The sequence below is a fragment of the Rattus rattus genome, chromosome 14 (genome assembly GCF_011064425.1).
Source record: "Rattus rattus isolate New Zealand chromosome 14, Rrattus_CSIRO_v1, whole genome shotgun sequence".
Classification (NCBI taxonomy): domain Eukaryota; kingdom Metazoa; phylum Chordata; class Mammalia; order Rodentia; family Muridae; genus Rattus; species Rattus rattus.
In genome coordinates, this window is record NC_046167.1 from 25,818,192 (window position 1) to 25,836,719 (window position 18,528).

An 18,528-nucleotide genomic window follows, 5' to 3' on the forward strand; every position below is an offset into this window, starting at 1 on the left:
CCCTCATGTCTGTCAAATGGCATAGAAGGTTCTGGGTGGGCTATATGATTAATTGGTCAGTATAGAGCAATAGCGTATATCCAGGAGCATTTGTCTCTAGGAACTGACAGAGCACTGGTGTCAATTCCTGGATCCTGCCATCGGCTGAGCCTCTGGGGTCAAACTTTATGTCTTAGGTTTCTTCCTGTGAAATGGAGCTTGTGGGTCACTTTTCATGGGATTCTGAGAGTTAAATTAGTACCCTGTAAAGAACAATCAAGAACTTAGGAAATACTGGTTAGCAGCTACTAACTGTGAATTGACTGTGTATGTGTAAGGCCTTGTTAGGGAGCGTCATAGCAGCTGAGAATAAGACAGTAGACACCTGGGCTGCAGGGTCTTTACTGCTCTGCTGATGCACACGGAAGGCCATGCCTTTATCAGGCTCATTTCAAACCTGCTCTGAATTGAAAACAGTGCCTGCAGGTATTCCGAAGTGTTTGGTCGGGGGTAATTGAGCAACTTTCCTGATTACATAATGCTACATTATGTCATATATCTATAAAAATCTCGTTTCATTTGTGTCTTAGTCTGTTTTCTGTTGTAGAATGGAATACAGTAGAAATAGTGGAGTTAAGACTGGAGCTTTACAAAGAAAGCTGTTTATCGTTCATTGTTCTGGATGTTAAGAAGTCTAAGATCAGGCAGCCACATCTATTGAGAACCATGTGCTGCTTTGTAACATGGCGTAAGTCAGAAGGGGGAGAAGCACAGGCACTGAGGAAAGAACGGTGAACTCTAGCGAGTGCCGGCTCATCCTGAGAGAAAGACGCTAAGCACGTCATGACCTCATACACCGCAGGTCCTTGTGCCCCACGTGGCTGTGTATGAGCACACTCAGACCATAGTAGCATCTCGTTTATTCAGCTAATATTTACTGTGTACTCATTGTTCTGCGTGCCGGGGTGGAGCTGAATGAGCAGGCACACCCCTGTTTCCTGAGACTTAGATTCATAGTTTTTACCGCATGCTGGTGCCACGGCCATGCTAATGGCTTCTCTGCCCAACGCTTGGATTTTAAGGCTGAGAAGGACTCCTCCAGTACAGACCCCTACCACTGCCTCTCAGACTTCGTTGCTCCTCTGCATTCTGGTGTCCGTGACTACTTGGGTCTGTTTGCTGTGGCCTGCTTTGGGGTTGAAGAGCTGAGTAAGGCCTATGAGGACGATGGCGATGACTACAGCAGCATCATGGTGAAGGCCCTGGGGGACAGGCTGGCAGAGGTAAGGCGCTGGCAGATACTGGGTGCTGAGGCAGAGTCTAAATGTTGGAGCTCCCACGACAATGTCAGAAAACCTAGCAGCCATTAGAATCTCTCTCTTTTACTTGAGTCAGTTGCTGCTGGCTTTAACGTGACTTACATTTTAAAACCCTGTATCTCCCAAAAGCCACTCGTGTACCATGAGCAAAGAGAAACCTTCATTGCTGCATTGGTTGTTGCCCCCGGAGTTTTGACCTCACCTCCTAATTAGTCTTCCTTTAATTATTATTTATTGATAACCTCCAGAATTAAAGTATGATTTCTTCTTCAGAGTCCTTCTCCTTAGTGTTGGCAACTTTTGTTGAGCTATCTTGCTGCATGTGCGGTGGGGCAACCAGACTGTGGGAGGTCTTGTCCCCTTTCTTCTCAGTGAAAAAATTTCATGGAGAATATAGCTCTGTGGTTCTAGTGCTCTTCTGGTGAAGCTGTGTTCCTGTTGACTTCAGAAAAATAGCCTGGAATTCTCAGATTGCTAACTATGATAGCTTAGAACCTAGACTGAGCCCCTAATGAAAGTGCCAAGTTCTTCCTGACTATGGCCAGGCGTGGAAAGCAGTTCTGGGCCACTGTGATGCACGGCCAGAGGCCACAGGTAGCTTTATTGGTTGCAACCTCTCTCTCTTGTGTTCACAGGCCTTTGCAGAGGAGCTCCACGAGAGAGTGCGCAGAGAACTCTGGGCTTACTGTGGGAGTGAGCAGTTGGGTGTCACAGACTTGCGCAAACTCCGCTATGAGGGCATCCGGCCAGCTCCTGGTTACCCCAGCCAGCCTGACCATACCGAGAAGCTCACCATGTGGAGGCTGGCCAACATCGAGCAGGCCACAGGTGTGTGGGGGACACTGAGCTGCTGTCCTCGCTCATTGAGAGCATGCACTTACCAAAGACATATGCAGTTAAAAGTTTTGTGAAGTGGAAGAATTCATCCCATTCTTTCTCACGTGGATCTGTTCTGGCATTTTACTTCCAAATTGCATTTTACTTACTTAGCAGTGTAAACTATTTACTCCTGCCCCATCCTGGATGGCATTTACTGTGTTCTCTTTTCTTCCCCCTGCCTTTCCTGTCCCAGTTTTCTATGCTTGGTACAATAGTTTGTCCTGTCAGTGGAGTGTTCTGCCTAGGCCTACACTGCTTGCTGATGACTCTTTCTGGGCTCTAGACTGGGAAGCTGCCAGCCTCCCATAGCTCCTTCTCGACTTCCTGCACTTGTTACTAATGTCCATGCTCTTCTGCAGTCATCATTCCCTTGCACATTCTCTCTGTGGATTGAGTCTCAGAGTTGAAAACTTAAAGTTTACTTGTGCTATCTTGAGACAGGTCCCTGTCCTTGTTCAGGGTAGCGTCAGTCATTGTTCTGCAGCTGTGTGTTGTCCCACCCTTACTGCATAGCTTATGCAGGTGAGAGGACTCAGGTTGAATCACAGACCCAGTGGAATTCATCAAAGTTAGCTGTCCAAGCTGGTGAAGTTGAATCCATATCAGAGGAAGGAAGTATGAATGGCACTGGATCTGGGTGTGCAGGAACCACTCTGGGAGTTGCAGCGTCTGAGTGTGGGTCCCATTTCCTCTGAGCTAGCTGGAGATCTCCAGAATGTAGCCAACCTTTGTGATTCTGTTTTTGTTCATAGAGTGACTGGTGCAGATTAACAGTCCCGAGGACACCTTCTCCTCAGTGCTTTTGTGGGCTCATTCTTCATTCCTGCAGGCACTGACTTCAGTCAGTGGGGAGCTGTGGGCAGTTCTATCACTTCAGGCTTAGCAGTCCTGCCTGAGAAGGCTCAGCCTTAGGGACAGATCGGAGCCTCTAACACTGATCACAGGTAGCTAGGGAAAGGACGGAAGTCTTCCAGGCTTGCTCCCACTGGGTATAATATGCATGTCCTGAATTTGGTTTTCCACTTGGCAAGACTTTGCTAGGCCTTGAGATCTGAGCTTCTTATCGTGTCATTGTAAGAAGGCATGAGTTTACTTGCTGCTATTCAGAGTCGGTCAGTCCCCTGCCCAGGCACTGATCCCTTCCTGTGCTTCCCTTCAGGCATCACGTTGACAGAATCCTTGGCAATGGCACCTGCTTCAGCAGTGTCGGGTCTCTACTTCTCCAACGTAAAGTCCAAATATTTTGCTGTGGGGAAAATTTCCAAAGATCAGGTAAGTATGTGGCTTTTCTACATAACTGTCTTTAGATGGACCTGTAGGACCCATTTTCCCATTTTAAATGAAAATAAAGAGATGTAATGTGGCATGTGTGTGCGTGCATGTGTGCGCATACACACACACACACACACACACACACACACAGGCACACACGCGCACACACACACACAGAGGCGCACACACACGGAGGCGCACACACACAGAGGTACACACACACAGGCATGCAGACACACACAGGCATGCAGACACACGCAGAGGCGCACACACACACACACACTCACACACTCACAACCTGCCAACTTCTAAGCAGCAAATATTCTCCACATGTTTTCTGCCTCGAGAATAGGCAAGTAAGCAGACAGAAAATGTTCTGTCTCTATTTAGCTCAGTAGATTGCTATTAAGACAGGATATTTCAGGTACTCGATGTTTATTGGCAAAAACTGTAGAAACTCAGATCAGAAAAATCTAAGCACTTTGGTTTAACAAGATGTTTCTTTCTATCTTGCAGATTGAGGATTATGCCTTGAGGAAGAACATGTCAGTGGCCGAGGTGGAAAAATGGCTTGGCCCCATTCTGGGATATGATACAGACTGACTTCTCTCTCTCCTTTACTCTTTTCTGTTTCTCTTTGAAACTTTTATGTTTGCCGACCTCAAGGGGCTATAATCCAGTGTGCCTTAGAAATAACAACAGAAGAGCGCCTTTGTGTCTGCCTGCCCTGCCCTGCTGTGAGAGGCCTGGTTGACGGCATGTGATGTAGAGCGTCTTCTAGGGTCTGGGAAAATAAGCACTTTTCCAGGGACCTTAAAGGAGGAGCAACAAGGTGCCAAAGCTCATGGTGTCCCTGGGCCCTCAGGACTGGGACAAGCAGACGACATCTTTTGGGTTTCAAAGCAGGGCACCCAGCTTTTACCATTTTTGCCTTTGACCCAGGAAGGCACTTGTTCCTGGGTTTGTCTGTTTGGTTCTTTGGCTTGGTTTGTTTTGTTTGTTTTATTGACTGCCTCGTATATTAAAAAAGATTCTGAAAATAAGTTGAATAGGGGAATATACAGAGAAATGTAACCCCGGAGCAAAGTATCACCATGAGAAATGTGACAGTGGTTTCAGCAGTAGACTTGGACAGGAAGAAAAGTATCCCTTCCTTTTCTACTGTGACATCTCGTTTCTGAGGCTTAGCTGAGTGGATGTAGAACTCTCTGACAGCGGCATGCTCCCTGCTTGCTGGACAGAAACGCCGGAACTGTTTCCCCTGGTGTGCTAGGCACAGTCAATTTTCTAGGGATTTTTGTCTTTGTAGTTTCACAGTCCCTTGTTCTGTGTGGGGAAATGGGAGAGAGAGAGTGACTACCAAAGGTATTTAACATCTAGCTGTTCTCAGAATTGAGCAGATCGTTAGCTGAGCCCTGATGTCCTGTGCAGAGCTGGACCTATGGGTAGCTTAAAGCCACCAACTCTTTGTCTGCACTTGACTCCAAATACTTATATTTTAGACTACATTGTCTTGTTCTTTGACATTTCTGGAGAAATTGCTCAGAGCACAGGCTCTGAAGGCATGGACTAAAACTTTAACTTTTTTCTGCATAGCTGCTGTGTGACAGAAGCCAAGTGTTGAGACTTCCCCACCCTGTCTGCTTATTTGAACGAGAACAGTCTTATTAGTCTGTCTCACTGGGGTGAGGTTTAAACAGGATTTTGCATGGGAGACAGTTCTTATACACACAAATATTTAATAAGTGGAGGTTTGGTAGAGCTCTGTAGTCTTAGCCCTGCAGGTACTCATGGGAAGAATGAGAGACTAAGGAGAGAGAGTAGAGGACTGTGTGTGCAGTGTGACTGGTCTCCTGGGATTAGAAGCCCAGCTCACAGTGTACACTGACAGAGAAAGAGAAGCCACCTCTTAGGTGTTATACACGCCACAAGGACTCCTCTTGTGTGAGACGGACTCCTTCCTTGCCTCATATGTTGTCCCAAGCCACTTACACCAAACACGCTCCCTGGTGTATTTGGAGGTGAAAAGAAGAAAGCAATAGTTGGGTAATGACAATACTGCATGTCTGTAATCTTTCCACGATTACTTTCAAAGTAGCACACACTTTTGTGTCACTTGTCCTTAGAGTGAAAATATTTGTCTACTTTTCTTTCTTTGCAGCACCTCTAACTCGTACTGGACTGTAAATGGGACTTGCTGGCCTGAGTCGCTTGGTTTCAGGCCACATTTCCACGGCAGGTGTGTGAGAAAGAATGACCCTCGCTCACATAGTTTCCTGTCTTCTTTTGAAGAGTTACTAAGTCTTCTTATTTCCTTGCCATTCCTTCAGCTGGCTTCCCAAATATGTCATTGATCTAATCCCATGGCATCGTCGTCATCATCTTCTTCTTCCTCCTCATCTTCCTCTTCTTCCTCCTCCTTCCTCTTCTCTCTTCTCCCTGCTTCCTTCTTGCAAGTTTAGGTATATGGATACTCACTAAGAAATATAAAAGAAAACTTGAAAGCATCCTTCTTAGTTTATTTTAGGTATCCCAGAGAAACTGGGTTCCACGACTTAACGTTCTAAACCAGGCTCTGGTGTATGTGGTTGAATGCACCTAGCATGTTCCCTCACGTTGGCATTTGAATTCACTCACACTTGGAGCTTGCATATTCATTAGGGCTGCATTTTTCCCCTCACAGTTTCGAATTCTGTGTAGCCAGAAGTGCTACCCTGTGTCTGTAGTCACAGGATTTGGGAAGTTGAGACAGGAGGGTTCACGTGAGTAACAGGCCATCCTGAGTTACACAGACTCTCCAAAACAAAAACAGGACCAGCAGCACGGCCTAGTGAGGAGATGCATAGGCTGCCAAACCTGGCATGGTCTGCTCTCCCACATGGCAGAAGAGAACCAGCTGCCTGCCACGCGCACAATGAAGCACAATGAATAGAAAGGCGTTTTCTCCATCTTGCCGCTTGCTCTGCTACCAGTGGCTCGCACTAGACACTCGGGATGGTAACATTGGGAACTCTTTCTCCTCGCACACGTGGGGACAGCCCTTTTCCAGTTGACTCTCATGCATGCTCCTCACATACACTGCTTCTTCACGTGCTGGTCCTTTTTCTCTTACTCTCACTTAACTCAATGAAGTCAGGGAGCTGTTTCTCCTCCCTTACCACTGATGACGTCTTAATTATTAGGACTAGAGGCCTTGCCAGGGGTCATTTTCTCTTTGCTTTGGACAGTTCATACCCTTGTCCCCTCCCTTGTGATACTTTTTTGTTAGCCTCTGCGGTCATTTCTCAACCATTTTTTTCTTAAGTTTTTTTCTTCTACCTACTTACATTCTTGCATCCTGTATTAGTTGCTTCCCCAGCCTGTTGTGTCAGAGGTTGATCCCATCTGTAGTACTCCAGGATCCCTCATCCTAATCCTTGCTCCTTCATAAGGTTGCCACCACAGCTCCCGAAGGAGTACACAAGGCATCTCACAGCGAAGCATCCCAAACCTTGCTTCTGTGTGTCTCATCCGCTTGCCAGTAGATTCATTAGCAAAGACTAATTGCCACCACCAAATCAGCAGTTTGCAGGTTCGCCCCATACTTTCCTTCTTCAGAATAGTTAGTTCTTCTTCAGTTCCGTTATGCTGGTGGTGGAATTATTCAGGGAAGGTCCTGGCTCACTCCAGTTTAGGATCCGAAGACTATAGAGAGAACAGCGTGAAAGGAACAGATGAGGAACAGCGAGTAGAAACATTAAAGGTTATAAAGATGCTGGATCTTTCAAAATTGTACTATAAAGGCAAGATTTCCAGCAGCAACACTAGCTGGTGCCATGATGGAGATAAGCAGATAATTCACATGGAATAGCAAAGGATCAAAATGGCCAGATGCTTCCGAAGATGAAGGAAGAGATTTAGGGGATCCATCTGACAGTACACCAAGTCTTACTGCAGAAATAGTGTCATGTGTAGTTCAGAAATGGCTCAAATCAGTGCCACCCAAAACTAGAGACTTCTGCTAAACGAATGATTTAGGTGAGAAGACTTTCTTTTAAGTAACTAATAAGGGATCAGTAACTAGAATGTATAGAAGTTTTCTGTCTGGAAAAACGAGAAAGGCTTTCTCACGAGGCTGGTAAACAGTTGTGTCTGGTGATGAGAAGTGTGAGGTTCAGGTTTGCATCTACAGCATGTGCCAGAGTGGGGCTCACAGTCCCAGATGTGTAAGTAGTCACATGCACGTGACATATCATTGCCGAAGGACAGTTAACGGGTCACAGATGTGAGCATCTGCAGAGTAAACAAGGCCCGAACTCGCAGGTTCAGCAGCATCTTACATTTTGGTCATGGCAATATGATCAGGTTAGTGACAGGAATTACTGAAGTTCTGTCCATGGGAGAGTGGTTTTATAAGATACCATGGTGCCGTGAAACTGGGTGAACTACAGCCACACTTGACAATAAAGGTGGATCACAGGAAATAGGGGCAGAGCGAGTCTTAGAGTCCGTTTAATGGCATGCTACTGTTTTTATTGAGTTCAAAAGTGAATGAGGTCAAAGAATGTATATGGTAGCTACATGTGTGATTAAAAACTTAAAAGGTCAGGGTTGGGATTTGGCTCAGTGGTAGAGCGCTTGCCTAGAAGGCATAAGGCCCTGGGTTCAGTCCCAGCTCGAAAAAAAGAACAAAAAAAAAAAAAAAAAAAAAAAGGTCACAGACATCTCAAAAAATTAAGTTTAGTGATAGATAGCCTTGGGGGGTGGGGGTCAAAGGGGCCAGAAAAGAGCACACAGGTAAATTATGAATAGTTGCTTTAGTTTTTGGGTGGGAGGGTTATGGCTGTACAGCATTTTTGTACATTTTAAATATGCTATATTTAATGTGTATTTAATATATTTTAATCAATAAAGATAAAGTGAAATGATATCCTCAAATCTGGTCTGATAGCTTCATATGCAATGATGTATATATTAAACGCACTTTTGGAAGAAAGTAAGAACATTCTAGCCAGAAGAGCAGGGATGAGGGCAGCTGGGCAAGAGGGATGCACTGTGCACCTAACATCTCTCAGCCTAGCTGTTGGTGGATGAGTGGGTGGTACCATCTGCCAGGAGCTGAGGGGAGGAGAGGTGAGTTTTGGGAAGATGGGACGTGACTAAACCCAACTGCAGCTGTGGAGCCTAGCCCACCTTGTGTGCATATTGTCGAGCATAGTGCCTGGTGCTCAGTGAGGGCTGCAGTTCCTCTGGTTCCGTTTGTGCTTGGAAGTCCTCAAATGTAGTTTTCAAATTTTCTCTTTCTTCAGCCCTAGTTTGAAGTATGACAGTAGTGTCACCCTTTGTCCTCAGAGGATACGTTCCGTGACCCATGGATACATGTACTGTTTTGTGTGCGTGTGTTCTTTAGTATGCATTCTCACTTCTAATGTCTCCATCTTAATTACTGTGGCCATCACTTCTGCTGTGTGAGGCACAATAGCAAAACTAGTGTGAATATCCGTTGCTTTCTTGACAGCTGTAGAAGCAAGTTTGTTCTTATCTTAGACCTCAACATAAAATATTTTGTTCTTAGGTTGATGATTTTGATTTTTTTACTTGAAAAAAAGAAATCCATGCAGCTTTTATTTGATGCATCTGAATTGCTGGTATCACCTCTCTTACTCTTTTGTGCAGTGTCATGGGAATTGATTGGTGGCCCAGATAGCTACCAAATGACTAAGGATATGTAGTGTAGATACCCTGGACAAGGGTCATTCATGTCCCTAGCAGGACCAGATTGAACAACACGAAAGTTCATCATGTTACTCAGAGTAGTATCCAGTTTAAAACTTAGAGGACTTGTTATTTCTGGAATTTTGGACTTAATATATTTGAACCATAGTTACCTATGGATAACTAAAACCATGGGAAGTAAAATCTTGGATAAGAGGAGAAGGACTGACTATGTGGTGTGGAGACTGATAAAACAGGCAAACTATTTTTTGCTAATAATGGATTCTAGCTGTGAGCTCACATATTTTATAAAATAAATAAGTGTTGATGGTGGAAGTGACTGAGAAAAATTTATTTTGAACTGTGGACTACTCTGTACCCTCACCTATGGAACAACTTAGGAAAGTGATGTTTTATTTCATAAGGTATGGTTACTAGTCTTAATAGGAAAGTGATGTTTTATTTCATAAGGTGTGGTTACTAGTCTTAATCACATGATGCTGTTTTATTTACTGTGCTCATATTTAAAGGGAAAGTGAAATATGGCTATCTTGTAGATAATGTTAAATATGACTGACTAAAAGTACATGATCTAATATATGCAAGGTCCTGGTTAAATCTCAAGCAATAACAAAACATTTTCTAACCTGTTATGGTAAAAATTACTTTTTTAAATTTTTTATTAGATATATTTCTTTACTTACGTTTCAAATGTTATCCCCCTTCCCACCTTCCTGTCCATAAGGCCCCATCCCCTCTCCTCCCCCTCCACCATACGGATATTCTCCCCATACATATCCCTTACAGCACCCCCCCCATATTCTCCTGCATTGGGGGTCCAACCTTGGCAGGACCAAGGGCTTCCCCTTCCACTGGTGCCCAACAAGGCTATTCTCTGCTACATATGCAGTTGGAGCCCTGGGTCAGACCATGTATAGTATTCGGTAGTGGTTTAGTCCCTGGAAACCCTGGTTGATTAGCATTGTTGTTTTTATGGAGTTGCAAGCTCCTTCAACTCTTTCAATACTTCCTCTAATTCCCCCCAAGGGGGCCCTGTTCTCAGTTCAGTGGTTTGCTGCTAGCATTGACCTCTGTATTGGACATGCTTTGGATGTGTCTCTCAGGAGAGATCTATATCCGGTCCCTTTCAGCATGCATTTTTTAGCTTCATCGATCTTAACTAGTTTTGTTGGCTGTATATATATGGGCCAGAAGCTGGAAAGAACCCAGATGCTCTTCAACAGAGGAATGGATTAAAAAAATGTAGTATATCTACACAATGGAGTACTACTCAGCTATCAAAAACAATGACTTCATGAAATTCATAGGCAGATGGATGGAACTAGAAAATATCATCCTGAGTGAGTTTACACAATCACAGAAAAACATACTTCTTATGCACTCATTGATAAGTGGATATTAGCCAAAAAGCTCAAATTACCCAAGATGCAATCCACAGACCACAGGAAGCTCAAGAAGAAGGATGACCAAAATGCGGATACTCCCACTCCTTAAAAGGGGGTAAAATATCCATAGGAGGGGATATGGAAGCAAAGTTTAGAGCAGCAACTGAAGGAAGGGCCATTCAGAGCCTGCCCCACATGTGGCCCATATATATACAGCCACCAAAAATTATTCTTTAAGATGGATGTGGTGGTGCTCACATTTAGTCCCAGCATTCATGAGCAGAAGCTGGCCGATCTCTGAGTTCAAGGTCAGTCTGATCTACATTGAGGGTTCCAGGACAGCCAGGGCTACAAAGGATGCTGTGTCTTGGTGAGGGTCCGGGAGGCATTTCTCTTTAGACAGTTTATTGAAAGCCTTTTTCTAGTCATATTTCTCCTGCGTTTCTGGGTGAGCATTAGCGTCCATTAAAAACCATTAAGAAAGCTGAAGGGTGTACAGCAATTCATGATAGCAGAGACAGGTTTAGTATCTCATCTGCTGGATCATTTCTCTCCAGCAGACATTGAATGAATTAAATGTTGGATAAAAGGGCTGCAAAAAAACAAACAAACAAACAAACAAACAAACAAAAAAAACCCAAAATTGGCTTGGTGGTTAAGAGTACTGGCTGCTTTTCCAGAGGACCTGGGTTCAGTTCCCAGCACCCACATGGCAGCTCACAACCATCTGTAGTTCCAATTCCAGAGGATCCAATTCCCTGTTCTGGCCACTGGCTACTAAGCGTTCATGTAATACACGGACAGTTGTATGCAGACAAAATGCATGTACTTGTTTTAAAAAATCACAAGTAAAGGTTGGAATCAATCATGAATCAATGAATTTACCATCCTTCCCCAAAGTTGGGCAAATTCACAGTAGAGGGAGGGAGGAAGGAGGAGGGAGGGAGGGAGGAGGGAGGGAGGGAGGGGAGGAGGGGGAGGAGGGAGGGAGGGAGGAGGAGGAGGAGGGAGGAGGGGAGGAGGGAGGAGGGGGGGGGAGGAAGGAAGGAAAAGGAAGGAAGGAAGGAGGAGGGGGAGGAGGGAGGATATACCTGTATTACTTAGTTCATCTCAGTTTTGCATAGAAGTCCGGATTAAATTCTATTGTAATTAGAAAATCAAAATCTGCAAATGAGTTGAAAGCCAAACCATATTTAGTACTGTATTGTTCCTAACAGGTCAGATGAACCCAAGAGAAAGACCCTGTGAGACATCTTCATTTAATTAAAATGTAACACTGAGAGAATCAGAACAAACTTGTACATAAACATCAGAGAGGCGTGGAACCCACTTTACTTGCTGTTCTCAGAAGAGCATGATATGCAGTAGCTAATGTCATAACCAGGGATTTAGCAATCTTGCCAGGCACGTAGTAGGAACGTTAAGATTGTACAGAGCCGAACACCAGGAAGCCACGTGTGCTCTCCAGCTTTTGCAGTCGTTTGCAAGACTTGCCGTATTATCCAGTGCATACAGGCAAATCTGTTCTGTTCATCAAGGAGTTTATCTAAAACTAGGCATAGGGATGACTTATGAGCACTGCATTATTCTTGCAGTATCTTTCGAGTCATGAAAAAGTCACTAAAATTCTGAATAACTGCCGTGCCAAGTTCATTTTGCCCTATGAATTACTGTGCTTGACGGCTAGCCACCCAAGTCTGATAAATACGATCTGTCTCCTTTTAACTGAAATACACATTAAGTAAAGTTCTTCCCCATTATGTCACATAGTTGAGTATCTTCTGCAGTAAAACAGTGAACACTAACATTGTTAAAGCTGGTGAGGAGACACAGAAGGTAGTTTGTCAGGGCAGATGAAAAGTCGCTGCAGTGGAGTGGTTACGAGATGAGGGAGGGAGTTGTGACAGTGGGCTGGTGCAGGGCAGGGTTGAGTCATTCAACTCCATCCACGTTGAGGGGGAAGGAAAGTGCTAATTTTGCATGGTTTATGTCAGATTAGCAGGACTGTCTGACTTGAGAGAACAGAATAATTACTGGGTTTTATCATGTGAGAAGAGGGGTTTGGTTTTGAATGTCACCCTAATGTTTTACTCAGGATCTACGGTTGAAGGCGTGAAGATTTTGGTGGGAACAAGAATAAATCTTATGAGGTATTTAGTAATTTGACCAGCAAACATGGATGATCCTGTTAGGGAAAAGTAGGCTGAAGAAGTGGAGACATGACAGCCCTAAAAATAGGAAGAGGGGAAAGGACTCACCTAAGTGTCAGGCATCATCAGAGGGACCAAGCATTCCTTCTGCAAGGGGTCGGATGGGGATGCTCATTTCATCGGTTGTACTGAATCCCGTGGATTCATTTCTATTGCCCCATCAGTTGATCTTGTTGCAGGGCAGAGGCAATATGAGCAAAACCTTTTATATAAATCTGCCCCACCGTCTTTTCTTCCAGAAGGCTCACATAGCAATGGTGTTATCAGACACAGGACATGCTGGTGAGGCAAATTCCTTCTACTGTTGCTCTGGCTGAGAGCCTGAAAAGGTTAAATGTTCTCTATAATCAGAATGTGTCAATCTACTCATATTCATTCCTTTTTGTGTTCATTCTTCAAATATTTCTTGGTCCATATTCTTATATTAAAGCTGACACCGAAGGCTCACCAGAGTAAATTTCCCAGGTCTCCTGAAAGGCACTGTTCTCTAAAAGTCTGTACAAAGAATTTAAACATCAACCTAGTTAGCTTTCCTGTCTTGTTGTTTAACCCGCGTTGAGGCCAGCCTGCAGTATACTCATGTAAAAAAATATGGTAAAATGACCTGATAACACACTAAATAGTAATCCTTTTATTGTTACCTCAAAATTAGGTTAAGTATGTGTGTGTGTACATGTATACATACATGTATATACATACATTCATGTGTGTCATGAAATGCCAGTTTATGGAAAGACTAGCACACATAGACTTCATATCTCAGCAAAAAAAGGCCTGTCAGAGTCACCCATGGGTACAGAATCGCTTCATGAACACAGATGCAGGAGTCTCTGTCTGACTTCCGTCTTTTATCTCACCATGACCGTTGGGAACAAAAGTGCTCAGGTCTCCCCTATAGGTTACCAACCTGTGTTTCTGCGAAGTACTTCCGGGTAAACATCTGCATTCTGGGATGGGTGGTGGTTAAAAAAAAATCTGCATTCTGAAGAGAATCAACTTTATCAACACACTGCTGTCCAGAGATCTCCAGATACAACATCCCTTCCTCCATCTATGTCTTCCTCATCCTTTCTTCCAACAGCACACTGTTTGAGCACTAGTACAACGTCTACGAAGCCAACACTTTCACATTAACATAAGTTTTTCCCTTAATCTCTAGGATTGGAGGTTGGTTCCAAGCATGCCCAGCACCTTGCCATTGCATGTAAGTCCAGCTTCAAAGGCTCTGATCTCCTCTTTCGGCCTTTGCAGGCACCAGCACACATGTGTGGATGTACACAGTACACTATACATGCAAGTAAAGATAATAAAGTCTTATAAAACGTTACGATCTCTCAACCTACTTTAGAATTACTTTTCATTCACGTGTTATTTATGAGTAACCTACAGAAAGAATATCACTAGTACCCCTTACTCCCTGTTGCAGTTGGAGTGTTTCTCCTCAGCTCTGTGTTGACAGAGTTTAGTTGTCATTGCAATAGTAGTACTAAGGGGTGGAGATAGCCATGGAAAATTGAAATCCCAGTACTTGGGAGACTGGGCTAGAAAAATGTCCTGAGTTTGAGGTTAGCCTGGGCAACAGAGTAAGTCACTGGCTCAAGGGGAAAAGTGATTTGGCTATGCAACTCTGCCCTCACAAATGGATTAATGTTGTGAACTAAGGATCTGGTTCGTTATCTCAGGAGTATGTTCCTGACATTTTTGTGATGCTTATTAAATAACAGCTTCATCTGAAGATTGTGTGTCCTGGGTCCAGGGAGCGTCCTTGATCAGATTTGTAGTCTCGTCTTCCTAGGAGATAGGTGTGTGGTTAACTGCAGTGAATAAATAAATCAGTATCCATTCTGTAGGCCATGGACCAAGGAATATTTTAATCAAGCCTTAAAGCTTTAATATTAAATAAATTCGTCAGTTTGAAGTTGCCACAGATGGTGATTTCTCTCACGCATGTAGACTAAGTAAACTGAAAACCTGGAAAACACTTGTCATCCTAGAGCCATTAAAGCATGAGTCATAGCAAGAGTCAAATAGCAGTGTTCACGGGAGCTTGGAAGAAATGATAGGGAGCTTTGACGGCACAAGTCTCCAGTGGAGGGAGTAATTATCCAGGGGGAGCAAGCAGCATGAGACCTGATCTAAAGTGAGCCTGAGGATGTGGCTGAATTGTGGCTTTATGATGAAATCTTAATGGGCGAAGAGCTGCCTCTTAAGAATGAACGACACAAAGAATGATTTCCTGGGATGGAACCTAGTGGTAAAGCCCCTGAACATTGGTTAAAAAAAATAAAGAGGATTTATACCATTGCACACACTTAGTTGATTAAGCATGTTCAGCATTTTGGCTTGTATTTAAACAGACTGGCTCTTAACCATATTGCTCAGGCTGAAGTGAAGGTCACAGTTATAGTCGCACTGACTGAACAATGTGTAGCACAGCATAGCTCTAATCTGGCCCAAATGATCTTTCTGCTTCAGCCTTCTGAGTGTGGGACTGTGCACAGGTTCCCTTCCACCTCAGGACCCTTTATTTTGACAAGTTCCCTGATGGTAAAATGCCGTCAAACTATGTCATGTGGTATGGAGAAATCTGTCATAAAAGGGTCATCGAGCAATGCAGAAAACCGCATTGTTGATTTTATTGTCTTATTTTAAATGGCTGTTACCCCATCCTTCAGCAACCACCTCTCTGGCAAACATTAACTGTCAGCATTGAGGGGAACCCCACAGCCAAAAGGCCCAAATGCCCATGGTTGTTAGCACCTTTTTGGTTTGGTTTGGTTTGGTTTGGCAATAATGCCCCTCAAACCACAAGTCTCAAACCTGAGCCCATAAATATACCAAGCTGGGTGTGGTCGTGCACACTTTTAATCCCAGTACTGAGGAAGCAGAAGCAGGAAGATCTCTTAAGTTCAAGGCAGTCTGAACTATAAGGTGAGTTATAGTTCAGGACTACATAATGAGACCCTGTCTCAAGTAAAAAGAAACAAAATAATAATAATGTGGAAGCAATCGAAGACACTTCATACTAACCCCTGCTTCCATGTGCATGTGTCCATAACTGTATATGTACCTTCACATGCATGTGCACTCATAGTACACACAAACACATACCACACACACAAAAAGGTGACAGTTCAAACACAAATATTTACATTTTGCAGTAATATTTGATCTCACATTAAATGGTCTGAGCTCATTGAAAACAAAAAAGTAAAAATATATCAACAAGAACAAGAGTAAGCAAATTGTGGAATGTATTCATACCATGGATTGTTATTCAGTAGTAAGAATGAATAACTCATAGACATGGCCACACAAACGTCACATCTGTCACAGATGTGTAGTGTTATGATTTCATTCACACTAAGTTCAAGTACAGGCTGAAGTGTTCCATGGTCTTCAGAACAGTGAGCGTTCTAGGAGTCAGGGCAAGAACTCAAGGCAGGAAATGAAACAAAGAGACCATGAAGAACCCTGCTTACTACTCCTGGCTTGCTCAGCCTGCTTTCTTAAAACACCCAGGGCCACCTCAACAGGTGAGACACCTCCCACACTGTGCTGGGACCTTTCTCACCAGTTGGCAATGAGGAAAATTCACTACACACTTGTCTACAGGCAACCCAGTGAAGATACTGTCTCCATTCTCCCTTTCCAGATGACTCTAGCTAGTATCAAGTTGACAAACAGCAAACCAGGGCAGTGAGTCTGGGGGCACTGGGACTGTAGAAAGCCTCTGTAATCTTGGCCTGAGGTTACGATTCTGTGAGAGGCGTATTCATCAAACCTTAGTGAACTGCATCTTAGCTCTCTGCACTGTGCAGTATGTAAGGGGGAATGTAGCCTTGACCGATATTGAAACCTACTTAGCAAACTTACTTTTGCAGTAGCTTGGGCTAGCAATTTCTTAAATGCTTCTTATTTTTGGAGAATACAGCTATAAATATGAAAATGAAAAAAGAGTATAGCTGAAACCTGTACCTTTTGGTGTCCCAGTTGTAATCTAAATTTTTTTCTTTTATTGGATTTGTAATTAAATTTTAAGAAGAACCCCAGAATTCAGGAACATTTTGGATAAATGCACACTTATCATAAAATAGATCAGAATTTTGGTAGCTGTATCTTTTGAAAACTTATTTATACTTTAGTGTTATTCAAAGACCACATCTTAGGTATTTAATAGATTTTACTTTGCTCTGAAGTTTCCAAAGAATGCTTTTAAATATTCTTTCCCACAAAAAGAAATTTCGGTTTTGAAAACATTCATAGAATGGAAGAATTCTCTGGAAAGTCCCCCAGTGAAGCCTGGATTGTCTTGCTGTTTACACTTTAAGCCTCTCGTCTATGGGTCTGTTCCTATAGAGCAAAGGCTGACCCCAGAAAAGTAATTTTTCTTGCTTTGTGGAACCTTTTTTATCTGACAGAAAATGGTAACTCATCAGACTGCGACAGAAAGCACCTTTTCAACTCTCAGTCAACTTGATCAATATTATGCATCCATCAAATGAAGGATCTGGAGCGATAACCTCAAAAACCCTGCTAGGCAACAAGGTATTGATTCTGTGTTCTGCCTGATGGATAGATGCACAAAGGCAACAAGTGAAGGTGGAGAGTGGGGATCTGGCCACCTGCCCTTTCCTGCTACACCAGGCAGGATGTGGCTGCACTGGAAAGCACACTGTGGCTTTTTCTGAAAATGCAGCTCCTTCCTGTCACTGTCTTTCAGAGTCTGATCCTAGCTGGGAAAAGCCCTTTCCTTGGGGTTTTCAGGAAGCCCCAGAAACCAACTTAAAATGAAACGTAATCACATTTATTCTGGTGGATTTGAAACTCACTATGATTGGAAATATTTTGAGGGTGGTATTAGTGACTTACAGCAAGGAGTAAGAGTAGATAATAGTATGAAGGAACTGTGGGAAGGTCTTAATTTATCTTTGGGATTAAAGACTTATTAGAGGCTTTAGAAGTATTGATTCATATTAAACTAGTAAATGTGCTAATTAGAGCGGGGTCGTTTCGGTTCATTAAGCCAGTCGAGCAGACCTCTCATTAGCTATCCACTCGAGTGCTTAAGAATGATGATAACCTCACCCCTGGAGTCATCATCTGGCAAATGACGGGGCTAACCTCAAACGAAAGTTCTTATTGGTGGTATCTTTTCGCTTCCTTCCCCAGTTGATGCCTAATTTCCTAATGCCTTTGAGAGAATTCCCTGGCACATTGTCTTAAGCATGTCAAAGAAATGAGCTGAGCTCTGTTATGGTCCTTGTAGCATCTTGTCAAAATTATTTACTTAGGTCTATCACCCTACTAGAATGTAACTTTTTGTCAATGAGATCTTATGGTACAAATTAATTATAATTAGTGATAACTATATGTAACATACTGGTTTAGCTAACTCAGCCATTTCAATCTAATAAGTGAAAGTGTAGGCTGCTGTGAACTAAAAAATAGATCTTAATTTAAGTTGCATCCCAGAGTATAAGACCAGCACAAAACACTGACCTACAAACTCAAGTGAAACAAGGGTGGCACTCTCTTAATTGCTTATGAGCTAGTTTTTTGGGGAAACATCTGATATTGGAGGAAAGCAGACTTATGGGTAAGCATCTTTCCCGTTGCCCCTCAGGTTGTAAGGGAGGGCTCACCAGGAGTTCCAAAGGTAAAGTACTATGTGGGTAACTCCCTTTGACAAGGACTCAGCAGAGACACAGACGACAATGCTGAAGAGTTTTGAGTTACCTGTCTCTGGATGCATCTGAAGGCTGGCAT

The 18,528-nt window shown here is 43.4% G+C and overlaps 1 protein-coding gene and 2 long non-coding RNA genes across 3 annotated transcripts in view; all 3 read left to right on the forward strand.

Annotated features, from left to right (window-relative positions):
- The window catches only part of Mtr (5-methyltetrahydrofolate-homocysteine methyltransferase), a 69,043-nt gene extending 63,793 nt beyond the window's left edge, over positions 1-5,250 (forward strand). The window contains exons 29-32 of the mRNA XM_032884495.1: positions 1,062-1,262; positions 1,934-2,126; positions 3,337-3,449; positions 3,966-5,250. Of these exons, the coding sequence (XP_032740386.1) occupies positions 1,062-1,262; positions 1,934-2,126; positions 3,337-3,449; positions 3,966-4,052 (594 nt within the window). The 3' untranslated portion in view covers positions 4,053-5,250. The remainder of the gene's footprint in view (positions 1-1,061; positions 1,263-1,933; positions 2,127-3,336; positions 3,450-3,965) is intronic.
- Positions 5,251-7,443: 2,193 nt separating this feature from the next.
- LOC116883482 lies at positions 7,444-8,358 on the forward strand. Its single transcript, XR_004385763.1, has 2 exons — positions 7,444-8,032; positions 8,143-8,358. It is a non-coding gene; the product is annotated as an uncharacterized LOC116883482 (long non-coding RNA).
- Positions 8,359-9,385: 1,027 nt separating this feature from the next.
- Positions 9,386-9,790, forward strand: LOC116883283. The gene is made up of 2 exons (XR_004385740.1): positions 9,386-9,568; positions 9,615-9,790. It is a non-coding gene; the product is annotated as an uncharacterized LOC116883283 (long non-coding RNA).
- The last annotated feature ends 8,738 nt before the right edge of the window (positions 9,791-18,528 follow it).